The sequence below is a fragment of the Solea senegalensis genome, linkage group LG2 (genome assembly GCF_019176455.1).
Source record: "Solea senegalensis isolate Sse05_10M linkage group LG2, IFAPA_SoseM_1, whole genome shotgun sequence".
NCBI lineage: Eukaryota > Metazoa > Chordata > Actinopteri > Pleuronectiformes > Soleidae > Solea > Solea senegalensis.
The window spans coordinates 18796038-18819743 of NC_058022.1; the positions used below are offsets into that span (position 1 = coordinate 18796038).

The window sequence follows — 23706 nt, forward strand, 5'->3', positions numbered from 1 at the left end:
TTCTGGTGTTAGGAGCTCAGACAGGCTCTCCCCAGAAGCCTCATGAAGCATTGTCTCTGGATGGCCCAGCACACAATGAGCCCCAGTAATCCATTCACATAAATACTCCATCCCCCTTTTAATGGAGGAATTTGCCCTCAGATGCTGCAATGCACCACTGGTACAAAAATGCCACAGCCCACAAAAAAAACTTTAGAAAGCACACCTTAAAGGAATATAATAACAATTTAAAACTTTACATGACACAACAAATGTCTTTGTTAAAACAAAATATAACAAAGTCTCTCCAGTGCTATAGAGGGAATGTTCCTCAGTGGTGTTACAGAGGTATCTGTTCACGGTTCGGTTGGTTTTCCATAACAATAATAGAACCTTCTCAACGTGGGCGGGGTCATCGCAGCACGGCTGCATGAAACTGCCGTGACTTTGTTTTAAATGTGACACACACAAACTAGTGACATGTAAAGCAGCTGTTTTTGAGGCACTGAATCATTAGAATGACTTAATTGAAAAAGATTTGTACAGTACTTCCTCCATGCCTGGAGCACCTCTTCCTGTGATGGCACTCTGACCACTCAGTGCACGGCAGTCTGATGATATCACACATAGTATTGGCTCAGCTCACTTGGATAAGCAGAGCAGGCACCAAAAAAAGTACCAGGTACCATATCGCTAATGGAAAAGCAAAATAACTATGCCGTGCCGAGGCGAGGCGAGTAGTGCTAGTGGAAACTAACCACATGTGTCAAGTCATATCACTTCTCCCTAAAAGCATATCCAGAGTACACAGTGCTATGTCCTTACTAAAATTGTTCTAAAAAAAAATGCAGCTCTCACATGACCAGTTTGTCACTTTCTTCTCTGTTTCTGTGTTGCCTACAGTATTTGTTGCAGGATCTAACTTCCCCCCATTCTTTGAGCTCCACAGTCTTTAATTACATGTTGCCTTCATGCAACGTCCTCTCTTGTTTTCTGAGAGCAGTAGCAGCTGCTGTAAAGGGAAATAGCAATTGCAACTGAGCCTCTAATGTTTAGCGCAATCTACCAATAACACTGCTTGTGCATAAATGGCTCAAATTAAAAGCTCAAATGTCCCAAGACCTTGAAAGGAAGCTTCTGAGTCTGGGAGCAACTCCTCTCAAATTCAGCTCAAGGGCTTCGAGGGTTGGATAATCAAAGAGAGCAGATGGGATCAAACTGTATTGATCTTTACGTTCATCTGCTGCTGGTGAAAAATCAAGTGGTCCTGCTCTGCATAATGTGCTTTATTTGCAATAACTAGAGGACAGGTGGTTAAGTGTTTAAATGTATCAGTAGATGTACCCTATAGTAAATGGTGGTATGGTTACATTTGGTACTTGGGTATATTGTTTCTGTAAAGTAGTAGTAAAGAGTACGGCTACTTTTTTGTTGACAAACGGAAAGAAATTCTCAACACTGAACTTCAGTTAGAGGTGGCTCATCAGCTCATCAGACATGACATTCGTCAATATCACTTGAAGCTGTTCTCAGTACAATACCTTAAAATATGTGTTAAAAAGCTGCTTATCCAGAAAAATATCCCTGATCTAGAGTGTCTGTTCAGGGTCTCTCAGTGTCAGGGTTCTGCAAGTAAATCTAGGAGAAACCTTGAGAACAACCCACAAGTCTGATTTAAGGCAGTACTCCATAAAGCATGTGTGCTCTCTGAGGTCAGGCTGTTTGTCAGATGTTTGTCAGTGAATAAATGTGTCCTTTCCATCATGGATGCATTAGCTCAAAAATCTCAAAAATGACCAACGTATGAAAAAAGTTGTTGCTAATAGCTGCTAAAAACAACTTGCACTGATTGTCCTAAGCAGACACAAAGATTTTCATGTGCGTGTGGGTGCGTTCTTACCTCCACAGACCTCTCCGCTGATGTCCTCGCACTGGCGATCGTCACACTCACAGTTTTTGCCATGAACACGACTGTCCCCAGGTGGATGACAAGTACACTGTCCACACTGGCACTGACCTACAAAAGGAGAGGCATTTTCTCACATCTGAGCGCAGTGTTTTAATGGCAGACTTGTGAAGTTAATGGCTGTTCAGTGGAATTATCTTGCAACTTTCTTTACTGTCTCAATTCTCCATTCATCAAGAGTTTTTACTTCTTCTCAACTAACTTCTAGGACTGGAGATAATTTGCTTGCCTACAGTAGATGGGCTCAATTTTAAGCACGACTTAATCTGCCCACATTCCCTCCAGCCACTTGGTGAAATAATGTATAAATCACTCACTGCAATATTCGCATTCATGTAGGACACTCACACACACACACACACACAGGCACGTGCACACGGATGCACACACACACACACACTTCAAGATATTGCGATTCCCTCTTCAATCAGCAGGCTGCCAGTGAAGAGGGCCATGGGGAAGCCTTCTAAGTGAGTATGCTGGCTAATGGTGAAACTCATTAGAAAAACATAATCTATTCTGGACTATCACTGGAGGTGTGCAGCATACCTGCTCATTGATCATTCCACATGGTTGCTCTAACTCTTATCATATGGGTGTTGTGTGTACAAGGACATACACAAACATTTGAAGCAGAATTGACTTCTAATGCCTAAACAACAGCACTAGTACAACAATAGTGCAGTTCTTCCTAAAGAGTGGGCCTTAGACAGGGATATAAGAACACTTGTATTCACCAAATTCATCAAAACACATAATCCTTGTTCTGTGAAAGAAAATTTGAAATTAGTATTTAAGATATGTCTTATTTGTAAACAGTATTCTTTTGGTGATTGGCAAGGACATATGTTTTAATTCTAATCTTATCAGTCTAAGGATGCTTTATCAAACTTTCAGGAGCCTAAAACCTCAGAAGTTTGGGAAGCTTGCTCTGCATTCGTAGCAATGTTACTCATTACTTTAAATTACTAATGTGATCTAAGCCTACAGACTTATCTGTTGCTATGTCAGACAGCTTGCGTAATGTGAGGAATTACCATGCAATGTTTGTTTTGTCTGCTCTATGTTTTATAAAAGAGGACTCTCTCTCTCTCTCTCTCTCTCTCCCTCTCTCCCTCTGTGTGTCTCTGTCTCACACACACACACACAGGTAAAACCACAAAATAGAATTGCTCTGAAGGAATTTCCCAGTTCAGTGAAGACAGTTGATAAAAACACAGCGCAGTGAGTGCCACCCTTTCTCCTTTCTCCTGTTTTTATTGAGCAGCTCGAGCCCTTTTTACAAAAACATTATCCGTTTCTAAATGTTTTTTTCAGGTTTTTAGCCCTGCGTGGCGCATTCTGTGTTTAGTGCCGCTAAATAACACCTAAAGCATATCCATAATGTGTATGTTCCTGCATGCTTCTAACTCACCATGACTCACTGAGTGGAATTAGGTGGATTAAATGGGCTGAACAGGAATTTGCGATGCAATCGCTTGACTGACACCTCAATCTAATATGTTGTCCATGGCACATCGCGGTCGCTTCTTATGGCCGCACACGCACACTCACCTACACTCACATAAGCAACCCCTCTTCCTGTGCTCCTCTTTCTGCTCTCAGGAGGCAGTTACCCCAGCAACCAGTGATGTCATAACACCCTGCCATATTGATTATCTCTGTTGTTGTCAAACCTGGTGCATGCATGTGTGTGTTTGCGTGTGGATGTTTGCCGTCCTGTCTGAGGTGTTTTGATGGGCATTTAAATGTGACTGTATGACTCTCGTATTTAGACGGTGTCACGTTTGACACATTTTCCGTGAGGTGGAAAATGCGAGGCCGTTGCTGTTGCCAAAATCAGTGCCAGGATTGTGCCTCACTGTTTGATGTGCATGAGCACAACCACAGCTGTGACTCTCTGCTCACTATTCTGCTGGAAAACTAACTGGCATCCTGGCTGCCCGCAAGACCAGCCGACAGACTTATTTAGCAGAGTGTAAAGATTCTGGATCTTTATTGATTTAATGATCAGCAATATAATATATTGCAGCAAAACATCAATAAACATCAATGCTCACTTCCATGTCCTCAATGTTGCTTTACCTTTGAGGAACAGATTATTTTTATTTAATTTTATTTAATAATTTTAGTTAAATTCATGACCGAGTTCAAACAAAATTGTCAAATCATACCTTGGCTGCATTTTAGGTTGATATAAATGTAACTGTGTAAACTTGGCATTATAGTATTAGACTATATTGATCACAGGCTCCTGGTATTGGCAAAAAGAGTCAATATGCCAAAACCAGGGCATTGCTGTAAAAGACCTCAATGCTCTGTGAATTTTCCTTGATTAAACATTTGCTATGTATAATATCACGTCATGTCAATATCAAGATGAAACTGTTCATTTGCACCCTTGGTATCCATGTGTTTATAAGTGAGACATCTGGTAAATGGACTGCAGTAAAAGATTTTGCACACACTTATTAATTTATTCATTCTCAACAAGCCAAGTGAACAAAATGCCATTAACTGCACTTCATGTCTTGTGTCTGTGTTAGCATCACACTCAACATAAATAATCCAATCTACAAAAAGTGCTCTCTTCCTGTTCTGTTAATCACCCTGTGGTATAATAGGAGGATTCCTTTAGCATCCAAAACCACCCAACTTCCTCAAATTCTAAATCTGATCTCTCTAAGTGTTCAACTTCTGTAAGGATATCTGGGCTTCTGCTGTTGATATTTTGGTAGTTAAAGTAACAGGCGGCTCATCAGAGAGCAGGGAGAGGAATCCCAAGAATCAGCAGAAAGATGTTGAAAGCAGGTGTTTCCTTGAGGAAATACCACAGTCTGAAGAATGTGCTATGCATAAACGTCTCGTCTCCGCCCCTCAGGAAGGAAAGCTCTGGAGCTGTTGTTTCAAATTTCAAGGCTTTTCTGCTCATGCTGCCATCTGTACCAGCCGCATTCATCCAAACCTAAGTGATTTTCTATGTCTGTCTCCTTCAGTTTCTCTCTCTCTGCCTCCCTCCCACCCTGCATGTTTCCTGTCTCCCCTCATTGTCTTTCCAACAAACCTTCTCTCTCTCTCTCTCTCCTCCCCTTTCTTACCTTTCAGATCTCTTGTCACTGATTAAAGCTTTGCAATCAACATGAATGAAATCATATTTTTTGCCAACTGCTGTGATCTTCTCATCACTATATCAACTGGCCATCACACACTCAGTGCCTTTCCCTTCATGAATGCAAAACACTGCTGTCTATCTAGACTGAGATTGAATAATGCATTCAATAGTTAGGATTAATAACAGACAATACATGTAGTATAATTACTGGCCTAAAGAGACTCTCCCAGTTTATTTACTTATTTATTGTTTTTTATTTGAAAAAAGGAATTCTATTGAGTCTATTGGATTCTACAGTATTGATTGACTTAGGTAAATTGCACATAAATGCAAGATATGTATTCATATATTTGTAAATGTACATGTATAAATGGCACTGACTGGAAAGGCCTGGCTATATTTACCATAGGAAGAGCTGAACAAATGAATCCCATTAATTGTTCTTTTGTATGGCGTAATTTAAAGTTCTATTTCGTAGCAGCAATTGGAGATAATATAAAGGTACTGCAAGAGGAATTAAAGCTAATGAAGTCACTCAGCAAAAGTTAATCTTGGCAGTTTCATTATAAGAGAGGGAGTACAATGCTCCTGTGGAACTGGTTTGAGGCCACAAAGAACAAAATCTATTTTAGTACAGACACAATATAAGACCTCGCATACTGTATATTTGTCCATTGTTTGTCAAAGGTGATGTTGACTTGTGAATGTATAGGAGCCCTGTCCATTTGGTACAGGTGTCCATTGTAATCTGCAGCTTTCCTAGCAGTGGGTGAGGGATATTGATGGCCAATATAACAATGGACAGGGGGCTACGGTCCACATATCCTCTCTTCTCAACTGGAACAAAGCAGTGTTTGAAAGGCTGTGGACTCCCCAGTGACTTCCTCTACAGTCAAATGAAACAGGAAATCAATGCTTCACATTAACCCCTGATAAAACTGCAGGGCCCTGAAACTGAGCAGGCTGTGTCATTGTAGCAAAGGCTCCATCACTTTTCAGACCTTATTGGACACTTTTCCAGTCCTCCTCTCACCCGGAAGTCCCATACGTACTGTCAGGCATTCCCCAGAAAACTACAACAATGTTCTGGGCAAAAATGAATGGCGTGGCGCCACATTAAACAATGGTCCATACAGCACCACACCACTGATTGATTAAGCCTGCTACATCATTGTACAATGCAACAAGAGAAAATATGACCTGGCGCATAGCTACTGGAAAATATATCTTCTTAACAAATGCCTAAAGCATATTTTAGAACAATGCAGGTTGTCATTCACTACATTGTGCATTGTTATCTCTGGATGAGACTTAAGATTAATTTGGACTTATTACAGGAGGGTTGTACAATAGATGATTGATTCTGATTTGGAAAAAAATATCATTTGCTAGGGCTCCCATTCACTCACTTCTAATTCCCAAGATGAAAACCATGAAGATTAAAGTTTCTTGTACAGTTTGAGGGACACTACAGTCCTCCAGTCACTATCACCTTCTGGTGAAGTTCTCGTGAAGTTCTCTTTTATTTTCAGTGTGAGCGCTTGGTACCTGATCATCCTGTCAACATGTTCAGGATGGACATCTATATCAAGACAATCACACGCACTCTGACTTTAACAGACACCACATACAGTACATCTCTATAGACAATGTTTCTGTTCCATTCTTTTGTGATTAATTCACCAAACGGTGTCCCCTATGAAAAATAGTTTGACCTCAATCTATCACGAGCTTCTCAATCCACTAGGGAGCATTTTTGAGGAACTGTGGAAAAAATTGTTGGGTTGTGGTGCTTTTTTAATCCGAAGTCTTTCTTTGTTTACACAATTCATTATTCCTTTTTTGATAAGCAGTGTCGTACTATGAATGACTGACAGTTTTTGGGTACTTCAGTTCAGGGGATTTCTGTCCATTGGTTTAAAGCGAGTGTGACTGTCATTTACCTCTGCAAACCAATCACATTTAAGCAAATTTTTTTTTCATCAGAATTGGATGACGCCAATCATATCTGATCGCTTCATGCATGCATAGTTCAAATGCATCAGTTAAAAAAAAGGTTAATCTCTGATTAAATATTTTGTCTTAGGCATGTTTTCCTTCCACAACAACCAGAATTTACTCATTTAGGTGAGAAATCTTGATTGATTCACCGCCACTGTTCAACAGTGAGACAGAGCAGTGTAAGAGCAGTGTTGTAGTAATAATCATTGTTTTCTCAGCATCAACAAACTTTTTCTGCACTGAAAGTCCACTAATGAAGAATTCAATGCATTGTAATATACCAGACACATCGACCCACAGCTTGTTCCACTGAGATAGCACTGCTCCTGCCATGGCTCTCATTATTGTCAGCAAACAGTCCTCCTTAATTTCACACGTGCACAGAAACATTCACACTTGTACATATGCATGGCTGCAAGTGCACATCATACAGCACAAACACTTCACACCCATCAGAAAGCAGTAGTACAAACACACACTCACATACACTCACAAATGCAGTCATGAGTGTTTGCTGTCCGGGCCATGGCTTGGATAAAGATACTATCACAAAGGGCAACCTTGAGTCTTTAGGGGTGGAATTATAGGGTAGCCTGGAAATGGCCTATTTTATACCAAGAGGTGAGAGCAGAGTACAGGTCTGCTGTAGTAACCATGGCAACTGGATCAGAGCAGGTACCTCGTCCAAAGCAGGCCAAATTGGACGTTCCTCGACACCTCTTCAGACTGCTCTCCAGAGACAGGGAGCATGACAGAGGATGCTCACACTTCTTTCCCACCCATTCCTCCTTGCAGTCACATCTGCCACAGTTACATTGGCCATGACCTGCCAAGAAGAAGGAGAGAAAGTGGACAAAGCAGAATTAAAACAAATATTTGGCTTTGCATGGGAAACCTTCAAATAACCATACTAAGAAGGTAGGGGGTGGGAGGGTGGGGTACTGCTCTATAATAGATTATAGAGCAGTAAAGAGAGGGAGTAAAGGGATGGGCCATAGACTATATAAATATTGTACATAATCTTGTGGGTTTTTAAAAAAAAAAAAAACTGTGCCGTGTAACCAGACTCCCAATGTCTCTTATTTTGTTTATCATCCATTTTTCTCTGTTCTATTAAAGAAGACCTGCAACTAGTACGTGAGACAATAAATACCACATGTTTACTGATGTGCAGTAATAAATCAAGTGAGACATTTTTTCCACAGTTTATTTCTAGTCTAGGACATGTCAGCGGTGAGAGGATGAAATAAAACTTGGTGTCTATAGGACACTGGCTGCACAGACTTCACCATATTCAACCCTTTTCAAAGCTTCTGAATTAAGAGCATTGGACCGGACAGGGAAATACAGAGAGTTGAGAGGATGAAGGGTCCATGGATTTTTTTTCAATCACTCACACTGAAAGGTATGCACATACATCTTTTATTTGTGTATATGCCAGGATGTTAATAAATCCTACAGTAGAGAAATTCCAAGTTTAAATAATGGGCAGTACAGCTGTAGCGTTCATCATTTTTATGTTATTAATTATTTGGAGGTACACTGAATAGGTCACCTCCAAACAAAGAAAAAAAAGTATTTGCAAGGTGAAAGGAGCTTGTACTCCACTTTACTTTTAAAGCAATAGTTTCTGGGAAATATGTTTATAGGCTATTTTCTTTCCAAGGCACAGATGAGACTGTCAATGATCCTCTCACGTCCAGCCAGTTAAGCATACGGACTGGAAACATGGGAGGAACAATTTGGCTCTGTTCAAAAGTAACAAATCAACTTACATGTACTTGGTAGGTGTCTGACTGGTGTGGTTTTTATTCCTCTGTAACCATTGAAAGCACACTTGTATCACTCTCTCATTCATTCTAGATATTAGCATGGTCCCATTGGTTTAAATGGGACTAAGGCTACCACCAAATCCAACATGGCGACCATTTTTCAAGACGGCTGTGGCATCTAATGTCTTTTTACGGTAGAATGTCAATGGTTGGACATGTGTCAATGATGTAGGCATCAAACTGTATGTTTGATGAAACAGTGCAAATACAAGTTCAATTTGTTAGCTGGTTTGCAAGATGATGATCATTTTCCACAAAGTTCATGTTGTTATTAGTTTCAGATTTGTGAAACATTCCAAGATGCTGGTCTGCTGTTATGACAGGGACCTGATCTGGATTCAGACATACAATAGTAGTTTATGCACTGGCCGAAAAGTGCTATTGTAGTGTATTGTGAACTGTATTGTGAGCATAAATTTGTCATCATGTTTGGGGGGTCCACACAGAGATGGCTGTATTGAGGTCTCTTCATACCTTGCTCCAATGCGATGGGTGGGCAGGTGAATGCTGGGGTGGCCACAAGAAGTTCTCTGGCTTGACAAAGTCCATAAACAGGCCAGTGCAATTGTCAAAGGTGATGGTGGTGCCGTTAGTAAAACTGAGGACCCATGTCAGACACCATGAGCAGTCTCACAGACAAGGTCCAGAAGGTATTTGGTGTGATAAAGGATCTGGGCAAGTTCTGCAGAGCTTGTCAGAACTCATCTTGAGAAAGCTAATGTTGCCAGAGACTGAAACTTCAGACTTCAGAGACTTTTTCAATGGTCTGATGAATCTTCCTTATACGAAACAATTAAAAAGAACAAGGCCAACTTCTTTTGCCAAGAGAGTGAGGTACAAATGGCAAGAAGGAGCAAGTGCTTGAGGTGACTGCCACCTTTTCTCACAGCTCTTGATATCCTGTCAATCACGTGAATGTGATCTGCTTGAGTTATGTCAGCACCTACAAGGGAAATTGACCCTTTAAGAATTTTTAAAATAGGACTATGATTGTGCTGAGGCGGATCTACTAGATTGACAGCCTGCCCACCAGATTAATGAAAATAATAATTAAAAGTTACATTGTAATGTCTTGAGTGTTTTAGAATCAAATGTATTATGTTACTAAAGATTAATAACAACCTTTTCTGAAATTCATCTCATACTACACGTCTGATGTCAGTGTGTTTCCTGTAGCTAACACAGGCAACTATTAGCATGCAGACTCCGCTCCATCAATTGCCGGCACCGGTGTCTAAAGAGCCAATCGGGACACCATCGGATCTATCAGCCATAGAAGAACCAGCCTCACAATTTCCAGCTACAGTCATAGGTGGGAAATCCCACTCATTCAACAGCAATTGGTATGGAAAGTTTAAGTGGATTGAATATAGCAAAGAAAGAGAATCTGTGTTTTGTGAAACTTGTTTAATTATTATCCTGGCCCACCATAGCACTCACTGTGTGTATGTGTGTGTTTCATGTTAAATACTCAAGTCCAATTTGTGTTTGAAGCTATTCTCATATGAGTTTAATGCAGTGCTGTATTTGAAATTACACTATCATTTCAATACAGGTAAGCTTGAGAAAACACAGGCTCACTCGTTAGCCACGTTCTATCCACCACTGGCTTTAGGGGAAATTATCCTTTTAACAATTTTTAAAATTGGATTGTAATTGTGTCACAAATGGGAATGAGATTGTGTATTTTTTTATGTAACAACAGAATACTGACCTGAGCAGAAGTCATCTGTATATCGGTCATAGGTTGCATGACAGTTCCTCTCGTCACACTCGCAGGTGTCTCCATGAATATCTCCCCAGTCGCCAGAGGGATCTACATCATAACAGGTACACTCCCCACACACACAGGTCCCTAACACAACCACACAGATACATACAGTACATTGTATTAATTACACAATGCAGCAGTCTACTTCAAATAAAGCCACAATGTGCATATAAACACACACAAGACAGCAAAAAAAAGAAAACAAAACTAATTGACCTCTTTCCCAGATGAAGGTGGGGCTTGAAGTACATCTTTCTCTACCTTAGTGAAGGCAGCTGCCAGCAGGAAAAATACTCTTTCTCCTCTTGTCTCATTTTTCTTCCCTTTTATCTCTGTATCTGTTGTTCTGTCTCTCTTTTTCTCATTTGTTCAACATCTTTGCCGGGACATCAGCTGAGCTGCAGCCAGTGGAAATCCCATTTTCTCTTATCGGCAGTGACAGACCAAAGGGAACCCCGGGGGGGCAGGGCAGCTGGCAAGTCTGTGGGCTGTGGCTGACATGCAGTGTTTGGCCCCTGGCTGTATAGTTTTGGTCTCACTCATCAACTCATAACCCTGGAGCCCTGGATTTTAAGACGCCATGCAACTTTATGTCCATCAGAAAATGTCACAGCTGAAGTTCACCAGAGTAGTTAACAAAGCTCAATAGTTACGGCTCAAGATTGTCTCTACTTCCTCTTCAGGAGAATCACATTTTTTCATTATATTATTGTTTTTTTTCTCCATACAAAAGAAAATTATTTCCCCTGTGTGCCTCATGCATTCATCTCATCTTTGCAGACAAGTAATTTTGATCAAGAAATCATATATAGATGCACGTATTGAGATGTTATCACTTTGACAGCATGCCACTTGTGTATAATTAGCTGAAATGAGGAGGCTAGGTGAACCAAACAGACAGACACATAGACAGAGCTTTTTGTCTGGATAAGTGCAGTCAACCAAATCATTTTCTCATTTATTTCCAACTATGAACATGAGATGAAGGTTATTTTTGAGCAAAGTAAACTGGGGCTGGGGTGTTGGGCATTTAACAGTCTAATTCAACACCCATCACATCCTCTGTACAGGATGACAAAATCAAATCAACTATCTATTGTGGAATCAAATCAACCATTTATTGTAAAATCATCTTCGTCGAAGCATTTAAAAGAGGATTAACGCAGAGCAAAGTGGCTGCATGTCACATGGGGATGACAACCATTCACATTATAATCAGTCATAAATTTTATGTCTTGTGGGAAATGTTTGGCATTTGAATGAAAACATTTGAATGAGTTTACAGACAAAATGTCTACCAAACTGGAACCAAGTGCAACAAATACACTGTGATCTGATACCGACACTTTTCTATTTGATAAGTACGTAGACCCACATGGGCCGCCTCAATGTGATTGTTAATCTGCAGATTATAGCGATTATAATTTTTATATTTATAATAAATTCGCGGGCCACACGGTGGTGTAGTGGTTAGCACTGACTAATAAATTGCAAGCATATATTTGCATATTGTTAATTGCAAATACAGATGCAGACATAATAATATTTAAATTCAGATTTCCTGTTATGTGGTTTATGTTTATTTTTCCATGGTTGGTGCAGTGGTTAGCACTCTTGCCTTTGCAGCAAGAAGACCCGTGTTTGAGCCCCAGATGGAACAAGGGTCTTTCTGCATGGAGTTAGCATGTTCTCAGGCTTCCTCTCACCATCCAAAAACATGCAATATAGGGATTAGGTGTGAGAGTGAATGGTTGTTTGTCGGTATGTGGCCGTGCGATGGCCTGTGATCTGCCCTGGGTTTACCCTGCCAATCGCCCTATGTCCGCTGAGATTGGCACAACACCCCCCACAACCCTCATTTGGAGGATAAAGCAGTAGAAAATGGATGGATGTTTATTTTGCTGAACAGAAAAAATAGAGAGACTTCAATAAAAATTCAAATTTAGCCCTCACCCTTTTCACCATCCAACAATGAATGAAAGTGGGTCTATACAGTGATCAATAAAGCATAATAAAGCAGTAAAGCATTATGATTGGCTTTAGCTAAATTTGGTGAGAATACCTATTATGCAAATGTTCTTTTGTTCTTCAGTCAGAGTAGGTCTCGGGGTGGTCATGCCTCTGCCTGCCAATTTCTATACGTCTACACTAAGAGGAATACAATGGGCTATTACACCATGAACACAGACGATAGTTGTTCATGCTGCATCAGCTGTGCACTTAACCATAAATTGCACCTCTGCAATGAAGGTCTGTCTGTGTAGTCTACCATTTAGCCTTACCACTTAGACAGCCCTCAGCCAGTCCACTGTAATTAATTTTAGAGAGCTTTACTGAAATCCCGCAGGATCACTTGAGTTAGGTTAGTGGAGCCATTTCCCTGACTGCCTGTCCACCAACCTCTGATGACTTTCAATGGAATTTGCATAAGACTTGAGGGATTTAAACCTAGTCTATTTTGTGCTCTCCTTTTTCCCTCTTTATATCTGGCCCCGTTTCTCCTTAAATAATATGGGTCATAATACAAATTAAATACAATTTAAACACTATTTGAAATCCACCATGATTGTATCAAAAGATAAACATTAGCTTTATTTATAAAATGTCACCAGCCATCCAGTTTCCCCCACATGATCACTGTGGTTATAATGACTCATGACAGGTGATGAGCAACAGCACCATCTGCAGCAGGTCAATTTAAAGCTCCACAGGAAACATTGGGACATCTGCATGTGGGTGATTTTCCACAAACCAGCTCATATCTTTTGTTCTGCTTCAATAATAATGGGGTCAGGAGTCTTTGGCGCCAAGTTTGGGGATTAATGTGATGTGCCTTCATATGCAGATTATTTAACATAGAATGTTTTTTCCATTTTAAAAATTAAATCGGCTGCTATTGTACTTATTCACATTTGACTGCCCTTGTAAAAAAAAAGTTTCAATGAAAAGGGAACATTCATGTTTAATAATATAAACCTTAGGTTCAGAAACTACAACAGATCTGCAAAAACGACCAAAATAATTTACTTTACTTCCTGTTGACATTGTAATGACTTTTGAGATTGTAGACAAACATATAATAGCAGATGTTCTTTCTTTCTATCTTCATTAAAACATCACCACAGTGATTAAATCAACACACAACAATTGTGTGAATCATATCCCCATCTAAAATGGCTGTATATGACGCAGGTAAACAGACCTCTGTTGCTGCAGATTTTGCCATCTGGAGATGTGCATCTCCGTTTGCTTTCCCATGGGCTGATGTCACACTGGAATTCACATTTGTCTCCATGCCAACCAGCAGCACAGTAACAGTTTCCACAGTAACACTGGCCATGGCCTGGAAGCAGATCAGAATGCATAAGCAACAATTGAACATTTTACTTCTGGTGGTACTGATTAACAGATTTCACTGATTCTTTCATATAATCATATAATTAATCACATAATGTAAAACAATATCACGAAATGATTATGAGTCAACTAAGACAGCATAAGTCATTGAATAGTCATGTGTCTAAGGTTCCTGTGCTGTTGTGGGGAAGAGTGAGCGCGTGGCACGTGCTCGGAGACATACCTCCACACACGTCTCCAGTGTCCTCGTCCAGACACTCGTTATCGTCACACTCACAGAAACGTCCTGTCACCAGGCCTCTGTTCTCCTTATTGTCACACATGCAGCTACCACAGTGGCAGGTTCCTATGGAAGATATTAATTTAAAAAAAAAAAAAGAAACGCTGATTTGTTGGTTTGTTATTTCATTTTTAATTAACCCTAAGAACACAGAGCATTTAGGTTTATTTTTCCATGCATGCACATTACATCGTTACAATATTATGTTAAAATATATACACAGAGGCTATAAGAATGTGAAATATAAAGTGCCTTATGTCCTCTTTTTCAGCACAATCGGAAATTGACTCAACAACACATGAGACCACGGAAAAAACACATTTTGTAAAGCCGGAAGATGTGACCTATAAACACACACCCCCAGGATGTCCATATAAGGACTTGTGTATTATTCCCACTGCAATTTACCAAGGGTACACAAAAATGTCTTTTGCTATTGAGACTGAGACTAAGGCAATGCGTGCATGCATTTTGGACTTCATAAATGTTCACAGTATGAGGAAGGAAGGATTTGTGCAGCTGTGCACTGGAGGCACCATCTGTGAATCAGGTGCCAAAAGATCCAGACTGGTGTTGGATTCAGATGCACCATAGGGACAGAAAGCCAGACAACTCCATGCTGTGAATACATTTGCATTTCTACATGCCACATACTGCACAGTGCACACATACAGGCTTGCAAATATTCAAACGCAGGTTTTTCCTTCATTTGGCTGGAGGCACTGCAGGGCAGCGGTGAGGTCAAGCTCAGGTGGGTGAGTGACTGTCAGTGTGTGGAAAACAACCTCAGACATCACCCCACACAGTGAGTGTTCAGTGTGCCAAAACGTATTCATGTGTCCACAGAGATAAACACAAAAACAATTCATTTTGAATCTGGCTCTCAGGATCATAGTGAGTATTTCTGATGATCCTCATTCATGCATGAATTATTCAATTTACCTTTTTAAATTTAACCGAAATTGTTAATACTTATAGATACGGTATGTGTGGGAGCAAAGAGATTGCATCTGTTGTGACTGGAAGCAATGAAAGGTTTTTAAAGTTAAGCTTTTTCTGTAGGTAATCATAACAATTTATAATTGATAATTTACATCAGTAATGAGCGACTTAGCAAACAACACACGCTGGGTAAAATATTTTTGTTTTTATGTTAATATTATAAGTTGAATTGCATCTTTATTTTACAGTAGTAACCACTATTAGTTTACGCCACTGGTTCAAACTAACCACCAAAAAATTGGAAAAAGATGGAAATTGACAAGAATGTTGTTGTATGGTACTGATGTTCCTGTTTAATGTGCATGATGCAGGTATTTGTTGATGCTTTCATGCAAACTGGCACACAGGTGTGAGGGTACGCATGTGTGGCTGTGGTACCTCTGTTGGAGCAAACCACCCCCTGTGGGTTTTTGCAGAGCTCCCTGCTCTTCTTGTTGGGGAGGTTACAGTCGTCCTGGAACTGGCAGGCATCTCCCGACCAGCCTTCATCACACTCACACACCCCACAGTCACAGTAGCCACGGTCTATAGTGAAGCACAACACACAATATGCGATTTATCAGTGCTGAGTTGTGTGTTATTATTTGAATACAATTACATTCAGGAAAGTACAATATGGATCAAATCTATAGGACTCTGGTACTACTGGCCCTAATGGCACTACTGTACTCCAGCAACAGACTCATCATATGTCTGTGTTACTCTCTTAAATGGATGTGAAATATAATGCATTTTTCCATTATATTATCCACTATGTTTTTTGAAGTGTTATTTGAAATGCAAACCTTTTTGTTACAACATATCATGGTGATATACTGAATAGCTTCCCCATCAATCACTCTATGAGAGCAAAACCTCTGTTAAGTGTTTCAGGAACCCGCACAGGCAGTTTGGCGTCACTATTTCTCATCATTGTAATGGCCACAGTGTGCAACATGAAAAACAGGAGGAATCGTATGATGCAAATGAGCACTGTTGACAATTTATAAATGATCCTCCTACTGCATTTAACAGAAAGGGGCCTTGTATGTCACACTCAATCATTCTACTGACTCATTCATCATGTAAATGTGGTGTCCTTTTCAAGGGCTATCCATCAGTCATTAACAACGGGCAAGTCCCCTGTCCCTTCTCATTATTGATACGTCTCAGGGACATTTGGGAAGAATTATGGCCAAAAAAAACAAAAAAAAAAACATTTAAATATACATATACATACATATATGTGGGGATCACTTCAAGGAATGTTGTGATTCTGAGAAAAAAAAAATTCAATACAAAGTACAATTGGGGGACAATATACTTTAAACTCAATAGTTTAAACACATCAACAACAGAACATTCACTGAAGACCACAAACACTGTGCACTGCTCTATAATTCAATCCACTCATGACAAACTTGTAAAGATAATATGAAAAAGATTTAAGCATTCTTTTTTAAATTTATAATTTTAGAGCCGCAATATGAAACATTTTTGTTATTTGTCTGTGTCTGTTTGGTCTTCATCAACAGAAAAGCATGTAACATATTGTATTTTCATCTGTAAACAGGCTCTGTCAAGCAATACTATCAGACCTGACTGAGGGAGCATGTGTGTGTCTACAGCAGCAGGGCAAGAGGCATTGATCCAAAACGTATCTTGGGCACCTCTTTGTGTTTTCAGTCATACTGGGATTGGCACCAGTGACCCTCATGTGGAGGATAAAGTGGTAGAAGATGAGTGAGTGAGTGAGTGAGTATTGCTGTTGCCTCCATCTGTCTTGACATAAAACAATAGCAACTGAACTCGTTTGATAATGACTTTAATATAACAGACATTCTATTTAAAAGTTATGCAGCACAGTTTTAAGTTTTGCAGATGGGAATTACAGCTATAAAAGAGAATTAAAGTGTCTCCAACTTAATTCAGTGGACTATTGCAAAGTCACTTCCACCCACTGGCCCCCATTAATCTCTGCTTGACAATTTCACTGACATATAAAATGGCCTCTTTGTGTTTGGTGGGCGAAGGTTTATGTGTGTGGGAAGGTGGCTGTCTTGTCGATTGTACATCCAGTGCATCCAGAGCAGTAATTCTCTGTTGTTTCGGGATTACAGGTTCCTTCCTACACTTCCACACACTTCCAACTACTTATGTCCCAGCCAGTACACAGACACATGCACTAGGATTTAGAAAATGAGGGGTTGCATGTGCACCGGCATCAGTGGCAGTAATAACAGGTGATGTAGCGTTACCGTGATTAACTGCTGACAAGGAGAGGATGGTGACTCACTCAGCAAGCTAATTTTGGATTTGAATTGAACTTGTTCCTGCTTGGTGATTAACAAGGAATAACACTGACAAGGAGATAAACAAGGAAATGTGTTTGTATGGTATATAATAATTTTGTAATGCTCTCTGATTATTATTTAAATGTATGCGCCCAAAAGTAATTTACCTTCTGTGAATAGAACACTATGCTGAGATTTCAGTGCAGTTTCAATTATAGGCATATGCCCATCCAAAATTGCATACTGCAAATCCAAAAAACTCCCTGAAACTGTTTATATGCTTATTTATTACTTGCACTTGATGACATTGCTCCACTTATTTTGTCTCAATCTCTTTCTCCATAACATGATACTCATTTCAGTGAATAATTATTCCTACTCGCTTTCCATCCCGCGTGGCTCGTGGACCGTGAAACGACAGCACATCAGCTTGTGTTCTGCGGAAAAGATCTAGGAGACACCTGTCTTAGATAATAACTCATTCTCTGGACATGCTGCCTACAGGATGGGGGACGTCCTGCTTTCATCCTAGTTCATACAGATGTCCAACTCGGCTTCAAAGAATCCATAACTGTGTAAATATATCAAAAGACGTTTAGCATTGGAGGGAACACATGTATGTATATGAGTGTGTATATATATGTATATATATAAAATTGAATGTTTGTGTGTAAAAGAGATACAAACAAATAAATAAAAATTAATAGATGCCATATGTGTTTTTTGTTTTTTGCATGAATGTGGCATAACTATGGTTGGTTTAATTTATTGATGGGGTTTTTTTTCTGTTTGTTTCAAATATACATCACTATATGCATGTAAATACAGTATTTGCCACATAATAGGAATAGGAAGTATTTGTCACTTCCTATTCCTATTATGGGTACATGCATAGTCAGAAGTTATAAAGCAACTGTGCTGACTATGTACTGGCCTTAGTGCATATATGACACTGTCACAACAGGGCTCTAACTCTCTAACTTCACATTTTATTCTCTGTTGCCTTCTTGTGTGTTCTAGTGCATACTGCTGGGACTTATCAAGAATCAAACTTTTACATTGAGGCCCATAAAAGAAACCATCAATTATCACTGCAATGTGGAGAAAATGTACCTTTTTGATCCAAACTGTCTTTTACTAGTGGATTCAAAGAGACTTGAGTGGCTTTTTCTTCTTGCAGCCCACACTGGAATTATGAGGTGACTCACCGCACAGGCACACTGCCTAGCAAAGCTCAGAAGTGAGAGCACATCAAAATATGTACAAGGGAAAAAATACAGAGATGAACAATTTAATGGACCGTAATTGCTGAACGACTGCATTCCACTCTGAGTGCTTATTCCTCTCTCTCTCGCGCTCTCTCTCCCCGTCTCCCTCTCCTGTAAATCAAGTGATTATGCTTTAAATTTATTTAATGCATAATCACTTAGGACAGACGGCCATTACGCAGTTGTTTTCCCCTAATTAGTTTATTTGTGTACAGTGTGTCTACATTTTAGCAACATCGTGGGCTTATGTAACACTGACAGACAATGTATCAGGAGGAGTTTGATTTTGCAGCAGCAGAGGCCAAACTGCTGACACGAACCCCCCTTGGGTGGGATCTTCTCTGCCTCTCTGGCAGGAGGAACAGGCCAGCAGCTGAGCCAGAGAAAGAACAGAGGCTATGAAAACCATTTGCCTGAAAGGGGTGTGTGTGTGTGTGTGTGTGTTTTAGTCGAAAGAGAAAAAGTTTTCATTTTTGTAGGCCATGTCCCGTCTGAACTGCTCCTTTGAGATGGTGTTAGAGGGACTCATACGCTAAAGTCATAAAACAAAAAAAAAAAACACAAGTTGTTTTGGACTGCAGACTTGCTTGGCTCTCTGCTGAAATCCACAATGGTAGCACGTTGGTTTCCAGACACATAGAGAACCAGTGATCTGTGTTTGATAAGAACATGTTGTGTATTATTACAATAAGTGATATCGTGTTCCAATCAACCGTGAACTCAAAGGCAATTGATCAGTAAATGGTTCAGCTGTAACATAATGGCCTAATGCTACTGGATATGGTAACAGTAATCACTAACAAGTTGATTATTTTGTGTTTTTCTTTAACTTTCTTTACCTAAGCCTGCAGCGCCCTGGGCCACCCTGTGTGTTTTTGACAATGGAAAGAGACCATACAGTAAATCACAATGCAGCACAGCCTGTCACACACACCAGACAAAAATATTTTGCTCATTTCAGCACAGACAGGGAGAGAGAGGGAGAGAGAGAGAGAGAGAGATTCAACAAAAAAATAGGGATGGCTGGGAAAAGAGAATAGAAACATTATCATGTTGACCTTCATTCTAGACAACAGAGGTGTGATTCTAGAAATGCCATGGATACAACATAGCAATTAACATTTCGATTGTACATAAGACCATATTACTTTCCTGCATATGCTCCAGCTTATGTTGAACAGAGGAAACAGATGAGGAAGGTTAAAATAGCCTGAAATAACAAGGAGGATTTGCACAGTTGGTTAACAGATGTTAGTCTGTGTCATCGTCTCATTGCTCTGCTATAACGTGGGATGTGCTAGAGGGGAAGACACGTGACTGACAGGCTGCATCAGTGTTTTGTGTACGTCGTACAAAATCACATTCCTATTCAACAGAAATGGTTGATTGTGACGACAAATATGTTCCTGTGCGAATTGCATAAGGAATGGAAATCCATAATTTTGACAAGGTTATATTTGCAGGATCAAAAATGCAGACAAGAAAATTTGCTGGCACGCTATAGGTGCCATGGATCAGAGTGGGGTCATCTTTCAAATAGACGTTTTCATACTCGGCTCCACTAGTCTACACGCCTAAGTGTCCTTGGGCAAAACACTTAACCACAAGTTGCTCCTGATGGCTGCACCAGCCAGTGTATGAATGGGTATGACAGATGTGTGATAGAAAATGCACTGCACATGGATGCGCCCTGTGACTTTTCGGTCTCCTCTAAACAGGAATATGTTATATATGAACTACGCCCACATGCTCCTTTAATGCCGCCATCCCTGCCTGGATTGGGCAGTTTCTATTTTCTGTATATACAGTGTTTCCAGTTTCGATTATTTGCATGTGAATTGATTGGACACATAAGAAACCCATTCACCAAAAGGAAAGACCATGAAAAATCACCACAAATAGAAACAGATCCGTAGCTGTGAGAACACCACAGTTCCATAAAACACAATTATATTATTATAATATTTTATCTACACTTATTTTGAGAGGACAAGACAACAACATTTCATTCCATAATTTAGGCTATTCATAATGAAACTACTGCCTTCAAGTCAAGCAGCCACTTTGTCCTGCTTGACTTGCTCTAAACAAGAAGAACTGGAATATACCGTTTTTTGTCAGATGAATGCCATCCAAGTTAAAAGAATAACTGAATGCCAGGAAAGCTAATGTTTTTGGAAAGAAAAATCATACAGTTTATCCCCGAGGAGGAAAAATCTATCAGATCTTATCAGTGGTTGTGAGAGGCAGAGATAAGGAAGCCGCAGGGAGAGAAATTGGCTGCCGATTTCAGACGGCAGAATGGGCATGCTCCATGGACCATTGAGCAATGGGGGGGTGTTCTTTTCAATATGCTTTGAGTATAACAGTTGGACCCTATATGCACATGGGAATATGACTGTGAAAGTATGTGGCGACTTGTGAATTCAAATGTGAATTTTGTGAATATGCCAGATAACTGCGTTTGTGTGTGTGTGTGCTTATATGTATAACAAAGACATTTTGGGAGAGTGAGGACTGTTTGCGTGTCCTCACAACTTTTAAGCGCCTTTCCAGGGTTAAGACTCTGTTTTAGGGTTAGGGCTAGAATTAGACTAAGAATAGGATATGTGTCCTCACTAAGATAGCTGTACAGGAATGTGAGTGTCGGGGTGTGAAAACCCATTCTTCTTGTGATGCATCTCGGATCCATTTGCAGAGTGTGTACCAGTGAGTGAAACCCCATTATCAGGCTGAGGCAGGGCCTTCTCACTCCAGACTGCTGGACCATAATGAGCTCCTCACAGCAGCAAACTTGTCTGCCCAAATAAATCACTACCCCTCACGTGCACTCTCACATCACATAAGCACACACACATCTCCATTACACCTGTCCTGAGTGCGCACGTAACTCCATTAAACCTTGACACTCATAGTCCAGTAACTACACAGGACACAAAGGGGAGGATTTTCCTTCCTTACATCAACATACAGGGATCAACCCTTTTCCACAGCTTCCAGGATGCATAAAAACAACACTGTACATTAGTTTTAGACAGGTGTGCACAATAAATTAGCAGCTCTTTTACCTATATTGTATATTAGCTTATCTGATTGAATCCAGCCTGCTCAATCAGCTTTTGTATAACAACCAAGCACCTTAGCATGGTAATAGTATCATAATATTTTTTTAATATATAGGTGGTAATACCATCTTACTTCTAATAAAATCTCCAGCTTGGTAATAAGGTGTTATGTTAGCTCATGGCTAACACATGATACTCCCAGTAAATGTCTTAAAATTCCAGTATAAACTAAGGCATCTGTAACATATTTTATTCAACCACTCGTCTTGTTCCAATAAAAGTCTTTTGAAGCACTGCTGTGGTGATATGGCTTTTCAAAGACACCATAAAGCAGTGGAACCAAAAAACTGATTATCCTTTGCATCTGTTAAATATCTGTTTCTTTCTTTAAAATAACATCAAATGAATGGGATGAGGTTGACGTTTTTCTGGCTTGAGCTTTCCATTTCTTCCAGCACCTGGCTATAACAGAATCACACAGCTGAAGTGTCCATTTGCCAAGCCTCTCTTACATAAGTCCACAGAAAAGAAATGTGCTACTTCACTTACTGACCCTTCACCCACAGTTGAACCCAAGTAGTTTAAAATATGCAGAGGTATGTGTCTGTACACAACTGCAGAGTCACATGGGAGAAAAGGAGATTTCATCAAACAGAATGCCAATAAAAGAAGAGGAAAGGTTCTTCTGACATATTTGTCTCCTTATATAGCACCGAATCATTCAGCTATGTTGTGGATAAATACATCCAGAATATCATTATACACACCGTTGCAAATGTTGCCATCATGTGAAGCACAGACCCAATCGTGGCACTCGCAGCGAGGCCCAAAGAACTTCCCTGGATCTGTGGCTGTGCAGATGCAGATACCACATTCACATTTGCCCCTCCCACTGCAAATCTTTCCATCGGGTGTGCGGCAGCGGCGCAGGGATGACTCTGTGGACAGTTTACACACACCCCCTATCTGCCTGGGGAGAAAGAGAGGGACGGGTCAGTTGTTCTGCAGCTTTTATAAAATTGTGAGGTCAAAGACCATGTGCAGTACCACCTGTGACTCTTAAAACTACAAAATACATCACATCTGAGCCAAAGTATTTTCCCTCAGATCTGGCAGCAGAGTCTTCATTTATACAAAACGTTTGAAAGAACACATTTAAAGGAAAAAGAAATGACTATACAGTGGGCATTATCAGACTGCTCAGCTTCACATTTGGTGGAGCATAACTCAGGATAGTTTCTGCTCCTCTAACTCGCTCTGAGAGATTTGTTTTATTTGGACGCTGTCAGACATTCTTTTCTTGCCTTATACTGATATTGGCCATCTGTCCAGTTTTCCAGATTTCAGACATTTCAAGCTATCAACACATAAAGAGTTTGTGACAATTCCATTAAAATGAAATACCCTGTACAATTGTGTTCTATGAGTCATCGGGAGGTTAGTAAGTTCCATTTCACACTGGCTTCATCCATGAAAGTCTTGACCTTCTTTAGTCTGACTGAACTCCTTTATCCAATAACCCATTGATCTATTGACCAAATCAAATCGAAATTTATTTATTTTTTTTATCACTATTTGTCATAATCTGCCCTAAGACCATCATTTCAGTTAAAGGACAACTAAGTAACATCAGGGGGAACAACAGAGGAGGTTCTTCCTCTTCCAGGACAGACAGATGTGCTAGCAAGACTTTCTGCAGCCAAACACAACCTTGTCTCTGTTCTGTTGTATTTTACACTGCTGTCTCCTGATATTCAATAAGGGAAATGAAAAAGGCTACGTTAGCTATTAGCTTGTGCT

At 40.1% G+C, this 23706-nt stretch overlaps 1 protein-coding gene across 2 annotated transcripts in view; it reads right to left on the minus strand.

The window, feature by feature from the left end:
- Positions 1-23706, minus strand: part of itgbl1 (integrin, beta-like 1) — a 33277-nt gene that overhangs the window by 7603 nt on the left and 1968 nt on the right. For both annotated transcript variants that reach the window (XM_044016022.1, XM_044016029.1), the window contains exons 2-8: positions 22674-22876; positions 15679-15825; positions 14242-14364; positions 13864-14004; positions 10605-10745; positions 7738-7884; positions 1880-1996 (exon numbers count right to left, since the gene is read on the minus strand). In XM_044016022.1, coding sequence (XP_043871957.1) covers positions 1880-1996; positions 7738-7884; positions 10605-10745; positions 13864-14004; positions 14242-14364; positions 15679-15825; positions 22674-22876 — 1019 coding nt within the window. The remainder of the gene's footprint in view (positions 1-1879; positions 1997-7737; positions 7885-10604; positions 10746-13863; positions 14005-14241; positions 14365-15678; positions 15826-22673; positions 22877-23706) is intronic.